The sequence below is a fragment of the Pristiophorus japonicus genome, chromosome 14 (assembly GCF_044704955.1).
Source record: "Pristiophorus japonicus isolate sPriJap1 chromosome 14, sPriJap1.hap1, whole genome shotgun sequence".
In the NCBI taxonomy this organism is placed as follows: domain Eukaryota; kingdom Metazoa; phylum Chordata; class Chondrichthyes; family Pristiophoridae; genus Pristiophorus; species Pristiophorus japonicus.
The window spans coordinates 53,705,101-53,723,520 of NC_091990.1; the positions used below are offsets into that span (position 1 = coordinate 53,705,101).

The 18,420-nt window shown below is 45.5% G+C and overlaps 1 protein-coding gene across 5 annotated transcripts in view; it reads right to left on the reverse strand.

Annotated features, from left to right (window-relative positions):
- Nucleotides 1-18,420, reverse strand: part of LOC139279906 (ephrin type-A receptor 7-like) — a 634,755-nt gene that overhangs the window by 36,080 nt on the left and 580,255 nt on the right. For 3 of the 5 annotated variants that reach the window (XM_070899215.1, XM_070899214.1, XM_070899217.1), the window contains 4 exons: nt 18,195-18,320; nt 15,441-15,626; nt 8,788-8,849; nt 1,894-2,097 (listed from right to left, as the gene is read on the reverse strand). In XM_070899215.1, the coding sequence (XP_070755316.1) occupies nt 1,894-2,097; nt 8,788-8,849; nt 15,441-15,626; nt 18,195-18,320 (578 nt within the window). Of the gene's footprint in view, nt 1-1,887; nt 2,098-8,787; nt 8,850-15,440; nt 15,627-18,194; nt 18,321-18,420 lie in introns of all 5 variants that reach the window. The other 2 variants (XM_070899218.1, XM_070899216.1) reach the window with 2 other exon arrangements.

The window sequence follows — 18,420 nt, forward strand, 5'->3', positions numbered from 1 at the left end:
GTGTTCCCTTGGGTTTCGATGAGCGAGTGGTGATCTAATTGAGGCATTTAAAATTATAACAGGATTTGATAGGGTAGACAATTGCTGATCACGCCTTTTGCTGGATGAAGATCATAACTAAAGGATATCAAAAGAAGGTGGTGAAAGGATGAAATAGATACAGAGAAACTATTTCCTCTGGTGGTGGAATCCAGAACAAGGGGTCACAATCTTAAAATAAGAGCCCGGCCAATCAGGAGTGAAATCAGGAAGCACTTTTTCCACCCAAAGGGCAGTGGAAATCTGGAACTCCTTCACAAAAGGTGGATGTCAACTTAAATCTTCGAGACCGAGATCGACAGATTTTTATTCGGTCCGAGTATTGAGGGATATGGACAGATAAAAGGCGGGTAACTGGGACTGAGTTGTATGATCAGCCATGGCCTAAATGAATGGTAGAAAAGGTGCAAGGGGCTGAATGTCCTACTCCTGTTCCAATGGTCCTGCTATCAATTTAATTGCACTTCGCTGCACCCTCTCCAATATCTGCGTGCCTTTCCCATAATAATCATCAGACTTGTATACAGTGCTCCGAGTGAGGCCAGGCCCAATCACAACCTGGTAATTACAACGCTGCTCCTTTACGTTTATAACCCAAAATCCTACTGCCTCTCCTTACTACTACTGTACTCCGCTGATAGCTTCAGTAATCTATCAACTAGGACCTCCAAATCCCTCCTTAGTACAATAAAACCATTGAACTTACAATGCCACTGTTTATTACCCTTTCCTAATCTCAACATTTTGCATTTGTCCACATTAAATGGCATGTCGTACTTTTTATCTGGGTCCTTCTGGATTTTCTCCTCGTAGATTGCGATCCCTCCCAATTTGGTTTCATCTGAAAACTCGGAGACCTTAGTTTCGGTCCTCACTAAGTTAAGTAAGTATATTGCAAACAGCAATATGGCATGATCCAGCACTGATCCCCAGGGCATCCTACTAGTTACCTCCTTACATACCAGTCGAACTTCATGAACACCCTCCCTTTGCTTCTTCTGCTTCGGCAACTTTATGACATACATAACAGTTTGAAAATAATGTGGTTAACACAGAGTAGGCGAGTGCTTCCTGGGATTCATAATTGTTAATTTATGCAACAAATTTCTGTATTATTCGCTCATAATACACATTCATAACTAGTGCCGTTTGAACTCATACTGAAGCGAGTGCAATATTCACATTACACAATGCACGTCATCATTCTTACAATTAAATGCAAATTATCTAACAAATAAAAAATAATAATGATTTCCATGTCGTCTTACACATCATCCACTGGGGGAAGAAAGATCGAAGGGTGAGAAGGGAGAGAGGAGAGCAAAAGTACAGAGGGAAATAAAGAGGGGAGGAGAGAGGGAGTGAGAAAGAAAGAGGGGAGAGAAAAAGAGAAAGCAAGAAAGAGGTAAAGAAGAAGTGTGAGAAAGAGGGAAAGAAAGAGAGGCAGGCAGAGACAGGCCTAGGGAAGCAGGCACATGGAGGGCAAAATAAAGAGGGAAGAAGGGAGGGCGAGTGAAAGAGAAGGACTGGTGGTTAAATGACTGGCCCATTTGGCATACTTCTTAACATTGTGTTTAAAAGCAACACTGACAGGGAAATATTATGTGACTACAGGATTGGATCGGCAGATAAAATAAACAAGAAATGGAACTCATTTTATTTTTATAAATAGCATGAAATGTTCATACTTATATGGAGTTTACTTTCCCTTTACAACCAAGGTTATCAATTGATGTATAGTTTAGATGGCACCCGGCATCAAGATGCCCGAGACACCATGTGGGTGCCACAATAGTACCACCAGAAGGTGTGCTGAACATGCGGGTCAACAGTTTGGCCCATTATTACACTCACCATGGTTGTGAATACAGAGTCCACCTTCTCTTCCTGTGCTTGCCTGAAGCCCGCCACTTTGCACACCAGATTGCTGTTGACCAGGATTTTGTGGGCTGCCAGGGTTTTGTGTATGTAACCCATCTCGGAGAGGTACTTCATCCCAGACGCTATTCCGCACAGCATCCCAATCAGCTGAATAACTGTGAATTGACCCTCGTGCTTCTGCAGAAACAATCCATCATTTCACAATATTACTCTAGTGAATACAGCCAGTAGTCTATCCCCAACAGCAGGCACAATATAGCAGATGCAGCCTGTACTCAGCCACCATGTACACTACATTGCCTCCAAATTGGTCTTGGCCTGAGACATTACACAAGAGATGGGTTTACGTAGAAACATCGAAATTTACAGCGCAGAAGGAGGCCATTTTAGTCCATCGTGTCCGCACCAGCCGACAAAGAGCTGCATGGCCCTCAGTCAGTAGCCCTGAAGGTTACATATAAATCTATGAACAATGGTGGAAAGGTAAAGAGCACCCAGCCCAACCAGTCCACCTCACACAACTGCAACACCCCTTACACTGAAACATTCTACACTCTATCCCAACCGTGATCTCCTGGGAGAGGCAAAACCAGATAAAAACCCAGGCCAATTTAGGGAGAAAAAAATCTGGGAAAATTCCTCTCCGACCCATCCAGGCTATCGAAACTAGTCCAGGAGATCACCCTGGCCATATTCGATTCCCTGCAGTACTTACCACCATATCTGCGCCGGCCAACAAGAGGTTACCAGTCGAATCCCATTTACCAGCTCTAGGTCCGTAACCCTGCAGGGTTTGATCTCACCTCCAATTGACTCCATCAGACAAGCAACCAAGCCTTTTAAGCCAGAGTCAAAAGATTAACAACGTCCTCTCCCTTCCCCAATCCCTGTGGAGATTGGAGTCTGCCAGTCAGCTCCAGATTTATGATTGAATAAACCCAGAGATTAGATGGGGTACGCTAATCAGGCTCTTTAGCACCTGCAGTCAAAAAAGTCAGAAACTGCTGCTAGGCATAACAAGACCACTACTGACTGAAGGTTACCTTTCGTAGACTAAGTAGAGTCCTTTCTTGTAATATATGTCTACATTCAGAAGAAGACTCATGCACCAGATTGCCATCATCCTGTCAAAAGATCACGTGTTTGGACAATGACAGCAATTTTCAGCGCTTGTCCTGCTTTCTCTGGCTTTTTAGCATTAGGTTATTGAGAGGGAAACTATCGCATCATTTAACAGGAGTACGATCTTTCTTGTAAGACTATGGATGTGCTGTCTTAGTGGAGGGATTTCACAATCTCCATAAATGTTGGAATAGCTTTGCATCTATAGAATGAAATGACTTTTATGTAGCGTGTTATCACATCTATCAGGACATTCCAAAGCACTTCACATACAATGAATTCCAAGTACAGTCACGGTTGTTATATAGGCAAACCAGGCCAACATCCCCAACACTGAAGCAATGACCACACTTGATCAGCTCTGCTGGGCAGGCCACATCGTTCACATGCTAGACACGAGACTCCCAAAGCAAGCGCTCCTTCACGGCAAATGAGCCAAAGGTGGGCAGAGGAAACATTACAAGGACACTCTCAAAGCCTCCCTGATAAAGCGCAACATCACCACGGACACCTGGGAGCCACCTTTGACTTGGACATATATCGCCGTTCCTTTATCGTTGCTGGATCAGAATTCTGGAATTCCTTTACTAACGGCATCATGGGAGCATCTTCACCACATGGTCTGCAGCGTTTCAAGGAAAAAATCCATCCCCTACACAGAGCAACTAGGGATGGGCAATGAATGTGACCTTGCCACCGACACCCACATCCCGAGATCAAATGAATACAAATGCAACGAGCCAAATGGCTCATTAATCTATTGTTGGTGGTGTTGGTTAAAGGAAGAATGTGGGGGAGGACACCAGGAGCATTCCCAGCTCCTTCCTGAATTGTGCCATGGGACCTTTAATACCCACCTGAGCCACCAGAGTAGGCAGAGGGAACTCTGCTCAATATCTCACCCAAAGGATGACGCCATCGGCAGAAAACACTTTCACAGTTGGGCAGGTTATGGAGCCAGGAAATGAAAGGAAAGGAGAAAGAGAGCAAATAAAGACAGGGAAAAGAGGGCTAGAAATACATGAGAAAATAAATACTAAATGCCACTTGACCATCCTCTGCAAGCCCATGTGACAGACAGCCTTTGTCACTTTCAGTCATGATTCAGCTTTTGGTGCAAGGTGACACCTCGAACAGAAGATGAGAAGCAGATGAACAATATATAGTTCTGATACAAGGGGAACTACTCTCCTACTGCTAATTGAGGAGAGAAATGAAAAACAACATAAGAGGGCAACACATCTGGCTGTTTATCTACATTTCTCAGCTAGCCTAAGCTCAGGAGCAACAGTGCAAGAGACTAAAAGGAGTGAGAAGAGAGAGAGAAGCGAAGAGCAGCTAACATAAAAGGTAATCAAAAGGAATGGGCAGACACATGGCAAATGGAATTTAACGCAAAAACTGAGATGAGGAGGAATTTCTCCTCTCAGAGGGTTGTAAATCTGTGGAATTCGCTGCCTCAGAGAGCTGTGGAAGCTGCGGCATTAAATAAATTTAAGACAGATATAGACAGTTTCTTAAACGATAAGGGGATAAGGGGTTATGGGGAGCGGGCAGGGAAGTGGAACTGAGTCCATGATCAGATTAGCCATGATCGTATTAAATGGCGGAGCAGGCTCGAAGGACCGTATGGTCTACTCCTGCTCCTATTTCTTATGTTCTTATGTTCTCCTAAAAGTGCGAAGTGATACATTTTGGTAGAAAGAATGAGGAGAGGAAATATAAACTAAAGGGTACAATCCTGAAGTGGGTGCATGAACAGAGAGACCTGGGGGTATATGTGCACAAATCGCTGAAGGTGGCAGGGCAGGTTGAGAATGTAGTTAAAGAAGATTACGGGATCCTGGGCTTCATGAATAGAGGCATAGAGTACAAAAGTGTGGAAATTATGATGAACACTGGTTTGACCTGAACTGAATATTGTGTCCAATTCTGGGCACTGCACTTTAGGAAGGATGTGAAGGCCTTAGAGAGTGCAGAAAAGATTTCCAACAATGATTCCCAGGATGAGGGACTTCAGTTATATGGATAGACTGCAGAAGCTGGGAGTGTTCTACTTAGAGCAGAGAAGATTAGAGGAGATTTGATTGAGCTGTTCACAATCAGGAGAGGCATGAACAGATTAGATAGAGAGAAACTGTTCCCATTGGCAGAAGGGTCGAGAACCAGAGGATACAGATTTAAGGCGATTGGCAAAAGAAGGCAACGTGAGGAAAAACTTTTTTACACAGCGAGTGATTAGAAACTGGAATGCACGGCCTGAGGGGGTGGTGGAGGCAGACTCAATCACAGCTTTCAAAAGGGAGTTGTATAAGTACCTGAAGGAAAAAATTTGCAGGGCTATGGGGAAAGGACTAGCTGCGGTGCTCATGGAGAGCCAGCACAGGCTCGACGGGCCGAATGGCCTACTTCTGTGCTGTAACCATTCTATAATTCTATAAGCACAGCTGCAATGGGACCTAAGGGAGCAAGAAAATCATGTATAAATCAGGAGAAAGGCGCATTGTAGTGCACAGCTTTGGGGCTTTAACCTGCTGGCTCATTGATTGGTGGACGATGAGTCCATGTCTGCAATTGTACCAGATGCTGGTTCTTCTCAACAACCTGCAGTGGGAAAGTTGCAATAAAGCACCCGTGATATCACAATAAAGGGAGCAGGCAAGCCAAAATGTTCAGTGAATGTCCCAGTAGCACACAGACAGGTTTGACCTGGAGTGTAGGAACAGGAGGAGACCTTTCAGCCCCTTGAGCCTACACTGCCATTCATTCCATTAGATCATGGTGGAACATACCTCAGCTCCATTCACCCACCTTGTTATCCTTGCCTAACAAAATTCTATCGATCTCAGTCTCGAAAGCTTCAATTGACCCAGTAGCCACAGCCTTTTGGGGAAAGAATTCCAGATTCCCACTACCCTTTGTGTGGAAAAAGTGTGTCCTGGTTTCCCCCCTAAAGGGTCTAGCTCTAATTTTAAGATTATGTCCCTTCGCACCTCATTCCCCCACCAGAGGAATTTGTTTCTCTGCATCAATGCTATTGTATCCTTTTAACATTTTAAACTCCTCAATCAGGTCTCCCTTCAATCTTCTGTCCTCAAGTGAATTCAAACCAAGTTAACACAACCTGTCTTCATAATTTAATCTTCAGAGCCCCACTATCATTCTGGCTGATCTGCGCTGCACCTCTTCCAACACCAATATATCCTTGAGAGGTGCGGTGCCTAAAACTGAACACTCCAGTTGGGGCCTGACCAAGGGCCGATACAACGGAAGCATCACTTCCTCCTCTTTGTATTCCAGCTGCCCTCAAGATAATCCATTGAGAAATTCCATTTGCCTTGGTGGGTATCTGAGAGAAGGTCTCCAGCCCAGTTAGCAGGGAAGATGATGCCAGGCAAAGGGAGATTCCACAAAGGGAAAAAGAAATAATGTGAAACAAATTAATGAAATAGAGGTAGGGAAGCTCCGGTTTCATTTATTGAAAGATTTGCGATGTATATCAGTGTACATATACTTCAACTGAAATGTTTTGGACAAACTGAATATTCCCCTAAAAACAGTGGCCTTGGGAGAAGATGGAGCTGAGCAGCATTGGAAGAGAATGAGACTGCCAACTGGTGCAAGCACTTGATACAAGTCACTTTATCAAAATGATCCTTCAACCTAATGAGGGGAAGCAAACGCAATTAGAGACAACTACAAATGAGCCTCAGACTTCTCCGCTAATCGCCAGATGTTAAACTGAGGCCTGTCTGCTTGCTCAGGTGGTATTATTCAAAGAGCACTGAGTGCTCCCAGAGTGCTGGCCAGGCAAGATGCCTCTCTCAATACCACCCAAACAGATTATCTGCTCATTTACTCATTTGCTCCCTGTGAGATCTTGCCGTGAGCACACTGGCTGTTCCAAAGCAGTCCATTGCTTGTAAAGCACTTTGGGATGTTCTGAGGATACAATGAGGTGCTGTATAAAGGCAAAAAAAAATTTCTGCATCTTTACATTCTTATGACAGCCTAACAGATTTTATTTTGCAATCCTTTTAAAGAGTAAAATTTATTCTACTCGTTTGTTCTGCAAAAGCTAAATTTAGTGAAGAGGATTGTGTCTGTACTTTCACCTGGGTGACCCCTGGTGATTGTGTTCAATCACTAATGCAGTGTGTTTGCTGTAAAGTGGTTCTGTCAACTCACACAGCAGAGAAGATAGTATTTGGGAGCAGACTTCGGTATTCCTTAATATAAAAGCAAAATACTGCGGATGCTGGAATCTGAAATATTCCAATGCTGGAAATCTCAGCGGGTCAGGCAGCATCTGTGGACAGAAACAGAGTTAACGTTTCAGGTCGATGACCCTTCGTCAGAACTGGCAATAGTTCGAAATGTAACAGATTCTTAAGGAAGCGCGGGGGGCAGTGAAAGGGGGAGGGGAGGGGAGGGAAGAACAAAAGGGAAGGTCTGTAATAGGGTGGAAGGCAGGAGAGATTTGAGAGACAAAAGGGATGATGGGCCAAATTGAGATGGTGATGACACATGTTCGGAAACAAAAGATGAGTCCAGATAGGGTGTGAATGGCGGAATAATTACTAGCTGCCATTAGAAACAGAGAAAAAATAAATAAAAATAAAAAGGGGAGGAAAGGGAACAAAATATGGGCAGCGATTACGCTCTGAAATTGTTGAACTCGATGTTGAGTCCAGAAGGCTGTAAAGTGCCTAAACGAAAGATGAGATGCTGTTCCTCGAGCTTGCGTTGAGCTTCATTGGAACCGTGTATTCCGTATTCCTTCACAAGACAGACACCACACAGATTGGGTATAGTACATACAATGGCTCTCTTGGTGGTTCAGCAAGTTTACCCAGTGAGCAGCTGAGCCATAGGTTCCAGGAAAGTCCCGGGTTTTCAGCTGCAGTCCAGACCGATTGAGCTTTCCTCAGACTGCATGGTGACCTCCGCACCCCCGGGGTCAGAGAGAGGGGAACCCGGCTATGGTTCCCACTCCTGATACTCGCCCGCTCCCGATCACCATCACTTTCCACTCCGGAAAGCGCACATGTGTGGATGCTGACAGGATCAGGCATGGTCGTGTTACGCTTGTGGTGGGAATGGCCGGCCAACACTCACTGTCGGGACTCACCCATGGAGAAAGGCAACTTCGGCAAGATTCCAGAGCTCCGGCAGTGGGCGAACTTTGATGGGGAGGGTTGGCAGGTTTTTTTGACAAGTGGGAGCGAGCACAACCGAGCCCTCACCTCCCCCCTCATTCAACGTCAACACACGGGCGCATCCAGCAAGGGTCCCCAACATTGCCATCGAGAGCAGGGACCCTGCGGAGTTTCCTCATCACCACCCAGGGGCACTCGGGCCAGTTGCAGCATCCCTATTGCTGCGATATCGGTAAACTCGGCAGGCTGAGGGCCGAACCGGAGAGCCTCCTGGCTCGCAAGACTCATCAACTGACAGAGCAAACCTGCTGAGCCCAGCAAAGGGGAAGCCACACTACTCCCAAGCTCGCGCTACTCCAAACTACATGCCAGGAGACAAGCAAGAGAAGCCAGGGTTTCTCCACCCATGCTACTGGGAGTTACTCTATATCCGCTTCTTCAGGTAAGATGGGGAACTCAGGAGTGTGAAGGATCACACCTCGTCTCATTAATACCTGGTGCTGTGGATTGCTGTTTGGATGCAAATGCTATCCATTTTTGGAAGCTATTTGCCTTAAAAACAAGTCAAATAAATCTGACAGCTTACCCTCAGGAAGGAATCCAGCACTGCATTTCCCATGTATTCAACGACAATCATCATGGGTTTACCTGCAAGTGGGGAATCACAGTGTTAATGATCTTAGAGTATAACACTGCAGAGCATACAGTGAAACATTGCAGAAACTGGACAAAAGCATGTTCCATTTACAAATTGCAGGGTTCAGCTGATGGTCAGATGCATCATTATAATGAGTTTACATCACAGCAAAAATAAACACATGTACAAACTGTATCATTTAACAAAATCAGTGAACCGAATATTTTTTTATATTCTGGGTGACATTCGATCTTGGAGCACATTGCAAATCAGCTACTTGAGCACACGTGTTAAGTTAACTGATTATATTCTGCCTTGCAGCTACACACAAACGTTAGGAGTGAAACAAGGTTCGGGATGTCGGGTCTGCATTTCGATATTGGTTTAAAATCACAGCACATAAACATTTTTCAAAAGAGATTTATTGGCAAATGATGTAATAATAAAAAGGATGTGGTGTGTATTCATTGTGGGTTTTAGGACAATGATTTGAATAATCCAACCCTTCAGTCGGTAGCACTCTCACCTCTGAGTCAGAAGGTTGTGGGTTCAAGTCTCATGCCGGAGACTTGAGCACAAAATCTAGGCTGGCACTTCAGTACAGTACTGAAGGAATGCTGCACTGTCTGAGGTGCCGCCTTTCAGATAAGGCGTTAAACTGAGACCCTGTCTGCCCTCTCAGGTGGATGTAAAGGATCCCATGGCACTATTTTGAAGCAGGAGAGTTCACCCCGGTGTCCTGGCCAACATTTATCCCTCAATATGTGGGCGTTTGCTGTGCGCAAATTGGCTGCTGTGCTTCTTACATTACAACAGCAACTACACTTCAAAAAGTACTTCATTGGCTGTAAAGCACTTTGGGATGTCCTAGATTTGCAAAAGGTGCTATAGAAATGCAAGTTCTTTCTTTGATAAAAGTATTTTTCATCCTTTTTTCCCTCAGCTCCTCGATCATGAGTGCTGTATGGCTGAGAACCTTCACAGATATTCATTTAGGTCTATGCTGATGTGGTGTTTTAACCAGTCACTAATGGCCTGAGTGACCTGTCCTTTGAATCTCTGCTCATTGCATTGGAAGGCAATTTCCCCAGCAGCACAGTCAATGCTCAACGACTGGCCATGGACAGGAAACCACACTGACTGCACTGAAAGAAGAAAGACTTGCATTTATATAGCGCCTTTCACAACAGTAATGCTCACGGGCTTGTGGATCTGTTGCACTGTGAGTGGCTTAGCCAGTCACGTGATGCTCACAAAACTCAATAAAACCCCAGTTAACTGAGTTCAGGTTCTCCATGATGAGTCGTGCAGTTGTGAGCCTGGTGGATGAACTGGTGGTGTTCAGTTTGATTGTTAAATTTTTGCTAATGAACCAGCTATTTCTTTACAGCAAATGTGTAGCTGTGAATTCTTCAGCAAAGAACCCATGAAGCAAATACATTACAACGCCCACCGGACATTTCAAAGTGCTTTACAGCCAATTAAGTACTTTTGGAGTGAAGTCACTGTTGTAATGTGCAGTGCAATATGTTTATATGTTTTCAACATCCTGGACTAACCCCGATATAGCTCTCAATTCACCAGTAGTAATTACTGAAGTAAACACCTGAACAAATCTATTATTTACCAGATTTACCTAATTAAAAGTCTCGTGCAAGTCTACAGGGGGTGAAAGTGTATGCCACACATGTGACGTATGTGTTACACTTCCAAACTATCCATCATGCATAGAATCACAGAATGTTACAGGATAGAGATAGGCCATTAATGCTGCATTGGTGCTTTTCTCCGCATAATCCATTTGCCTGATTGCTCCCCATAATCTTTCATATTTCTCTTTTTTCAGAGCAGCTACTTAATTCCCTTCTAAACCATGTACAGGGTATCAATATTTAAAATGAGCAAAGGACCAACAATCTAAATACGACAAGCAAGTGCAGCTTAACACTGAAGACATCGCGATGGTACTAATTCACTTCCCTAAATTCTCAAAATGGGAATAGCACCGTTTAGATATTTAAACAAAAACATAAGGGAGATAATCCACTGACAGAAATTCTGGAGACTTTGGGACTGCATAGACCAGGTCACTGGAGCTTTTCAATCTTGAACAATATTGGCTTACTGAGTCTGCAATGAATCTCCAAGGAGGGCAGTAAAGTAACTAAAGCTAACTGGAATGCTTATTTTAGCATACGGGAGAATGGTGAGGATTGAAATCCCATGCAACATACTTTCGCTACATGAATTTTACAACAATACAACACCCTGGGCAGGAATTGACACTTTCTACAAGGGCCTCAAAGAGGCAGACTCGGGTCGTTAAAGATGCACCGCCTAGTCGGGCACAGTGGGCCCGACATTTTCAAAATTGCCCTGCATTATTTTTGGAGCGGTGTATGGGACTGCCCCAACCGTCTTCCCGGCCCATCCCCTTACCGACCCTGCGGAAAATTGCCCTGCGGGACTGGATCAGCTGCCGCTCGGTGCCCCGACAGCCTTTCCCGGCGGGAAGCTTCTTGTCGATGGACTCCGAAGTCGGCCAGACAATGGCAGCTACGGGTTCGGCCGGGCCACCAACAGGCTGCCCCGCACCCACTCTTGGGTGCCAGGCCGCTGGCCCAGCCGAAACCCTTCCTGGTGTCCCAGTGGGTCATCATCATCATAGGCAGTCCCTCGTATCGAGGATGACTTGCTTCCACACCGAAAAGGGATGAGTTCACTGAAGGGCCTGATATTCCAGGTCCCGAGCTACATTTTGAAGGGTGGAAGATGCCTGTGTGTGGATTTTTTTAACGTGGGGTGGCCGTTGCACATCAGCCACCACATGGCCTTGACAGAGCTAGGTATTGGTCCAGTGGCGAGGATTAACCAAGACGACTGGAGACCAAGCTCTGCTGCACAGACCTAGTGCACACACATATCACAGTGTGGGCTGGGCCCGTGCTGACCCTGGGCCCTCATCTCTTCTGGGCCCCGAACTCTCGCCTCTCCCAGGCCCTGATCACGTCACTCCACGATCACTCGCCGCTCCTGCGCCCCGACCTCGCCGCTCCTGTTGCACCTGCCCACGCTCCAATCACTGACCTGGACCTTGGTGACGTCCAATCCAGTTGCCCTCTTCACAGCCGTCGCTATTTAGCACTCGCTGTACCTTGATTGAGTGCCACTAAAGTGGCTGCAGAGCTCGCAGTGGCCCTCCCCTTTAACTGAAGGGGAGGGATGTTGTGACGCGTCAGCACGGCGCTGATGACTCGGAGCAGCGGTCGAACCGACAAGAGTGGCACTTCCGCCCTGCTCCTGATCCGACATCCGCCCTGCTGCAAAAAATAAATAAAGCACTGAATTTTGCTGGATTCCCCACCCTAAAACACTTAAAAAATGGTAAGTGTGCCCTGTTTGGGGAGGAGGGCAATTTTGCCCCCCCCCCCACCTCTGTCTGAACAAATGCAAAAGTCCTGCCAACAATTGCTATGTGGCAGAAAACAATTGTCATGTAAGCTGTAAAATACATAGGGATTCGAGCAGTGACCTCAGAGATCCTGCCTGCATCTTCCCCCACGCTGACTATTATTATCTCAGGTGCAAGTGGTGTCACTGTTGTAACATAGGAAACACAGCAGCCAATCAAGGTCCCACAACAGCAACGAGATAAATGAACAGATAATCTGTTTTTCGGTGTTGGTTGAGGGATAAAAATTGGTCTCAAACTGGGGAGAAATTCACTGCCCTTCCTCAAAATAGAGCCACGGGATGTTATGCATCAACTTGAGACGACAGACTGGGTCTCAGTTTAATGTCTCATCTGAAAGTCAGCACTTAAGATCGTGCAGCACTCCTTCAGTACTGCCTAGATTTTGTGCTCGAGTCTCTGGAGGGGGCGAGGAAGTGAAAAGAAGTGGAAAGAACTTTAAAAAAATTCCCTGAGCATTTTATATTGGCTGCAATCTCTAAATCTTGCCACATCAAACACCATTTCGTACCCAAGTGGAATGCCCCCATTGCCATTCTTGAGCTGGTGCCTTCGAAGTACACAAATATGTCCCAGGGCGTTTCATCCATCGACATTCCCTGCATTCCTTTCAGAAATGATCTGGCTTCCACCTCAGAGAATGAGGACACTTGCTTTTTCCATCTAACCACATATCGCAAGAATCATTAACATTCTGAGTGTCACCATTGATCAGAAACTTAACTAGACCAGCCACACAAATACTGTGGCTACATGAGCAGGTTAGGGGCATGTTATTCTGCAGCAAGTGTCTCATGTCCTGACTCCCCAAAGCCTTTCCACCATCTGCAAGGCACAAGTCGGGAGTGTGATGGAATATTCCCCACCTTCCTGGGTGAGTGCAGCTCCAACAACACTCAAGAAGCTCAACACCATCCAGATCAAAACAGCCAACTTGATTGGCACCCCATCCACTACCTTAAACATTTACTCCCTCACCACTGGTGCACCCGTGGCTGCAGTGTGTACCATCTACAAGATGCACTGCAGCAACTCGCCAAGACTTCTTTGGTAGCTCCTCCCAAAACACGACATCTACTACCTTGAAGGACAAGGGCAGCAGGCGCATGGGAGCACCACCACCTCCAACTTCCCCTCCAAGTCACACACCATCCTGATTGGGAAATAATCGCCGTTCCTTCATCGTCGCTGGGTTAAAATCCTGAAACTCTCTCCCTAACAGCACTGTGGAAGTACCTTCACCACACGGACTGCAGCGGTTCAAGAAGGCGGCTCACCACCACCTTCTCGAGGGTAATTAGCGATGGGCAATAAATGCTGGACTTGCCTGCAATGCCCAAATCCCGTGAATTAAAAAGAGCACTTACATTTAGATAACCCTTTTAATGTGGCAAAATATCCCACAGTGCTCTGCAGTTGGGGGTCAAACCTGAACAGGAGCAAATAGGAAATTAGGGGAGGTGTCCAAAAGCACAGTCAAAGATGTAGCTTTAGCCGAGCATTTGTGGAGAGAGATAGTCTAGGATGAGGTAGTCTAGAGAGAAAGTTCCAGAGTGTGGATGCAAAATAGCTAAAGGCTCTGCCACCAATAGTAATGAGAAGGGAGGAGGAATGTGCAGTAAGACAGTGAGTGTGGAAGAATGTAGAGTGAGAGGAGGCAGCAGACAGAGGGAGGAGTGAGGGTAGGTAAGGATGAGGACTTCAAATTCAATGCGCTGAGGAGCCAATGGAGATCAGTAAGGACTCAGGATAGAGTTAAATAGCACTTAGTGCAGGCAGTGGAGTTGGGGTTGAGGTGGAGTTTATGGAAAGTGGAGGTAGGGAGAACAGCTAAGAGAGCATTAGAAAGGTTGACTCTGGACTGGACAAAGGGTTTCAGGAGCATTGCGAGTGAGTTAGGATTGATGGGTAAGATGGAAGCTTTAAGCCTTGGTGGCAGACTGGACGTGAAGTTCGAAGCTCAACTCGGAGTCAGGCAGGATACCCAAGTTGCATAAGATAGGATCGAGCTTTACTGGGGTCAGGGGTGAAAGGTGAAGGGTTTACATAAGAACATAAGAAATAGGAGCAGGCATAGGCCATTTGACCCCTCGAACCTGCTCCACCATTTAATAAGATCACGGCTGATATGATCATGGACTCAACTCCACTTCCCTGCCCGCTCCCCGTAACCCTTTACTCCCGTCTTGCTCAAAAATCTTTCTATCTCCACATTAAATATATTCAATGACCCAGCCTCCACAGCTCTCTGTGGCAGAGAATTCCATAGATTTACAGAAGAAATTCCTCCTCATCTCAGTTTTAAATGGGCAGCCCCTTATTCTGAGACTATGTCCCCTAGTTTTAGTTTCCCCTATGTGGAAATATCCTCTCTGCAGCCACCTTGTCGAGCCCCCTCATTATCTTATATGTTTCGATAAGATCACGTCTCATTTTTCTGAACTCCAATGTGTATAGGCCCAACCTATCTTCATAAGTCAACCCCTTCATCTCCGGAATTAACCTAGTGAACCTTCTCTGAACAGCCTCCAATGCAAGTATATCCTTTCTTAAATACAGAGACCAAAACTGTATGCAGTACTCCAGGTGTGGCCTCACCAATACCCTGTACAGTTGTAGCAGGACTTCTCTGCTTTTATACTCTATCCCCCTTGCAATAAAGGCCAACATTCCATTTGCCTTCCTGATTACTTGCTGTAACTGAATACTAACTTTTTGTGCTTCATGCACAAGGACCCCCAGGTCCAAAGAGGCTGTCTTTAGCCAATGTAGAGCTGCAGAAAATTCTGTTGCCATGAAATGGCTCACAACTGTTCCTCCAGACAAAGTGTTGCCATAGCAATAGCAAAGAAAACATTTGATTAAATTACAGTAATTCCAGTCCAACCTCTGCGAGATGCCCAAAAAATAATTAATCTAATAGGTATATAATTTATCCACCACTAGGAAAATCACATTGTACAACTAACAGAAAAAATATTTAGTCAAGTGATTCAATTCCAAGTTTAGATATTTTAAATACCATTAATTTCTCTTACATTATGCATATTTTGTTTTAGAATATTTTTGAAATTGATATTTAACATCTCTAATTTAAAAACAATAGATTTTGCGGCGCTGATATACCTACCCCTTGTTATAACTCCTTCGAGGCGGATGATGTTTGAGTGATCAAACTGTCCCATGACACTTGCTTCTGTCAGGAAGGTGCGCTTCTGTTTCTCCGAGCAGCCAACTTTCAGCGTTTTGATGGCCACTGGGAGCTCCCTCTTACTGGGGAGCTTAAGACAACCTCTGCAAACCTCCCCAAACTCTCCTGCAGGAGACAACAGACTTTGTTAGCAGAGCTACCTCGACTACCTGTGTTATGTGGGGTGGGGGGGTCATTGCCGTGTCTTGGTGTGGGCTTGGGATGTTGGTTCGCAGGTACATGGTCGAGGGGGTTGCCATTATGCGTCTGTGTGGTAGGAAGGGGATGTCACTACATGCTTGCCTAAGGGCTTGGGGAACATGCCCACTTGTTTGTGTGTGGGTAGGGGGATGATGCTTCATGTTTGCGTCAGGAGACGAGTTGTCACTATGCATTTACCAGGGGATGGGATTTTATTGTTTACACTTGTTGTGTGTGTGGCGGGGAGGGGGGAGGTGTCGAAGGGATCGTATTACCTGTTTGTGAGGGAGGGGGATGGTCCTACTTGTTTGTGGAGGGGACTGGAGACTCTCATTTGTGGCTTTAGCACAGGGCAATGTTACTATGCATTTACCTGTTATTAAGCATTTACATGGAGGGTGGGGAAGGAAGGGGGTTTCACTAATATTTGCTTGAGGGAAGGGGCATGTCATTATGTGTTACACTCAAAAGAGGGAGATGTTCTGTCATTCTATAACAGGACAACCCTCCCTCCCCCCATCTCATACAGAAAACATGAACGGTTTTAAAATAAAATGCATCAGGGTGAGATTGGAACACATTATATGGAGAATTTGCAGACATGTGTAGCATTCTATCTTGCTTTGGTATCACACTGCCATGAACAGGCATATTTTAAGTGAAATCTTAAACACAGCTGCTTAATTCGGCTGCGGAAATCATTGTAAACTACAGAGTGCAGCAACACATCCAGCCTACTCAGTTGATGGGATGCATAATACCAAGTGTTCTGAGAGACATGTAGCTTTTCAACCAATATCAACACCTACGGTATTCAGAGACACGGTCCACCGGATGTTATTAAAATATCCGGTAAAAGTCAGATTTTGCAAGGATTGCCCTGGGAGCGGTGCCAACTTTGCCAGCGGTGCCTCGAGGTAAATGTGGTGCCACTGCTGCTTCTGGGGCAGCGAGACCCACCCTATGGGATTTTTTTGTTTTTGCTAGCACTGTGATAGTAATGTGAATGTTATCGGTGGTTCAGTCTGGCATTTACCCTGGTCACAGGCAAGCTCAGCACTGATCGTCGCTGCACAGCCAGTGCGCACAGTCCATTGCAACAACAACTTGTATTTATGTAGTGCCTTTAAGGTAGTAATTTTTCCCAAGGTGCTTCCTAGCAGTGTTATAAGACAAAACAAATACATTTGACACCGAGTCACATAAGAAGAAATTAGGGCAGGTGACCAAAAGCTTGATCAAAGAGGTAGGTTTTAAGGAGCGTCTTAAAGGAGGAAAGAGAGGCGGAGAGGTTTAGGGAGGGAGTTCCAGAGCTTGGGACCCAAGCAACTGAAGGCATGACCACTAATGGTTGAGCAGTTATCAGGGATGCTCAAGAGGGCAGAATTAGAGGAGCGCAGACATCTCGGGTGGTTGTGGGGCTGAAGGAGATTACAGAGATAGGGAGGGGCGAGGCCATGAGGGATTTGTAAACAAGGATGAGAATTTAAAATCGAGGCATTGCTTAAGCAGGAGCCAATATAGATCAGCGAGCACAGAGGTGATGGGTTGAATGCTCAGCCTACCCATGCTGGTAAGTGATGTGGCTTCTTGGTCACTGGCTTATAGGAACCTTCTCCAACTACTGGCCAAAAATGAAAGCTGCAAATCCTGACTTTGTAGCATTTTTGTATGCACATGTATTGAGTTAGGAGAACCCCCTCCTCCCACTTTAGCTCTTCCTGCCCAAAGCCCAGCCAGATAGCTGAGCAAATGAGCTGCTCCCAGAGATCTGTCAATCCTGCACTGAAAGTGATGGACTGGACATAATGCAAGACGAATCTTAGGGATCACTGCTCTGCAAAGAAGTACCTGACCTATCAGTGCTGACTCACCACAATAGACTGATTGAGATAAATGTCTCATCAAGTAGGAAATTGTGCAAACTCGTTAAGATCCACCGCAATATAGAAACTTAGAAAATAGGTGCAGGAGTAGGCCATTTGGCCCTTCAAGCCTGCACCTCATCTTCTACTCTCATTCTTTCCCAGGAATTGAACCCAAGCAATTCCTTAACTCACTCAATTTTCCTTTATCCCGACAGAGAGTGGATCTACAGTATAGGTTTCCAAACTGAGGTCCCTGGACCCCATGGTCTCCTTGAGACGATCATGCCTGATTCACAGGCCTTCAGATTTCAGGCCGCTGGTCATCAGATTCCGCTTTGTTGGTTGACTTAAGAGCAGGTTATTTCTATTGTTCGAAAACACTTTCTGCAGTGATGGCATTTTTCTCCTCTTTGGGTAGCTGCCTTGGTCTCCCAGAAGCAAGGGTGTGGGTTCCTGGGAGTGCCAGTATTTGCAGAGAACTTGTTGTCACCTAATCACAATTTCATGATGCACCTAGTTCTCATTCCAATTGTTTTCAACCATGGCAGAGACCGGAGTCTCTGAGTTGAACAAGATACTGGTACTCCCTTGTACTGTGCTGAAGATGTAATAAAATGGCCAATACCTCCTCCAATAACTCTCTCAATTTTGATGCAGGAAAGGTCCAGCTCTTTGGCAAAAAGGTACACTGCTTGGATGGGGTCTTCGCAGGTATCTGGATCAATATAGGTTCTTCGACTTGGAATCTTAACTGTAACAAAAAAAAAACAGTGCACATTCATACAGAGGTACAGACAAGCACCCAATGTCATCAAAATAATTCAACAAGTTGGTGCAGGGGTCAGGCTGAG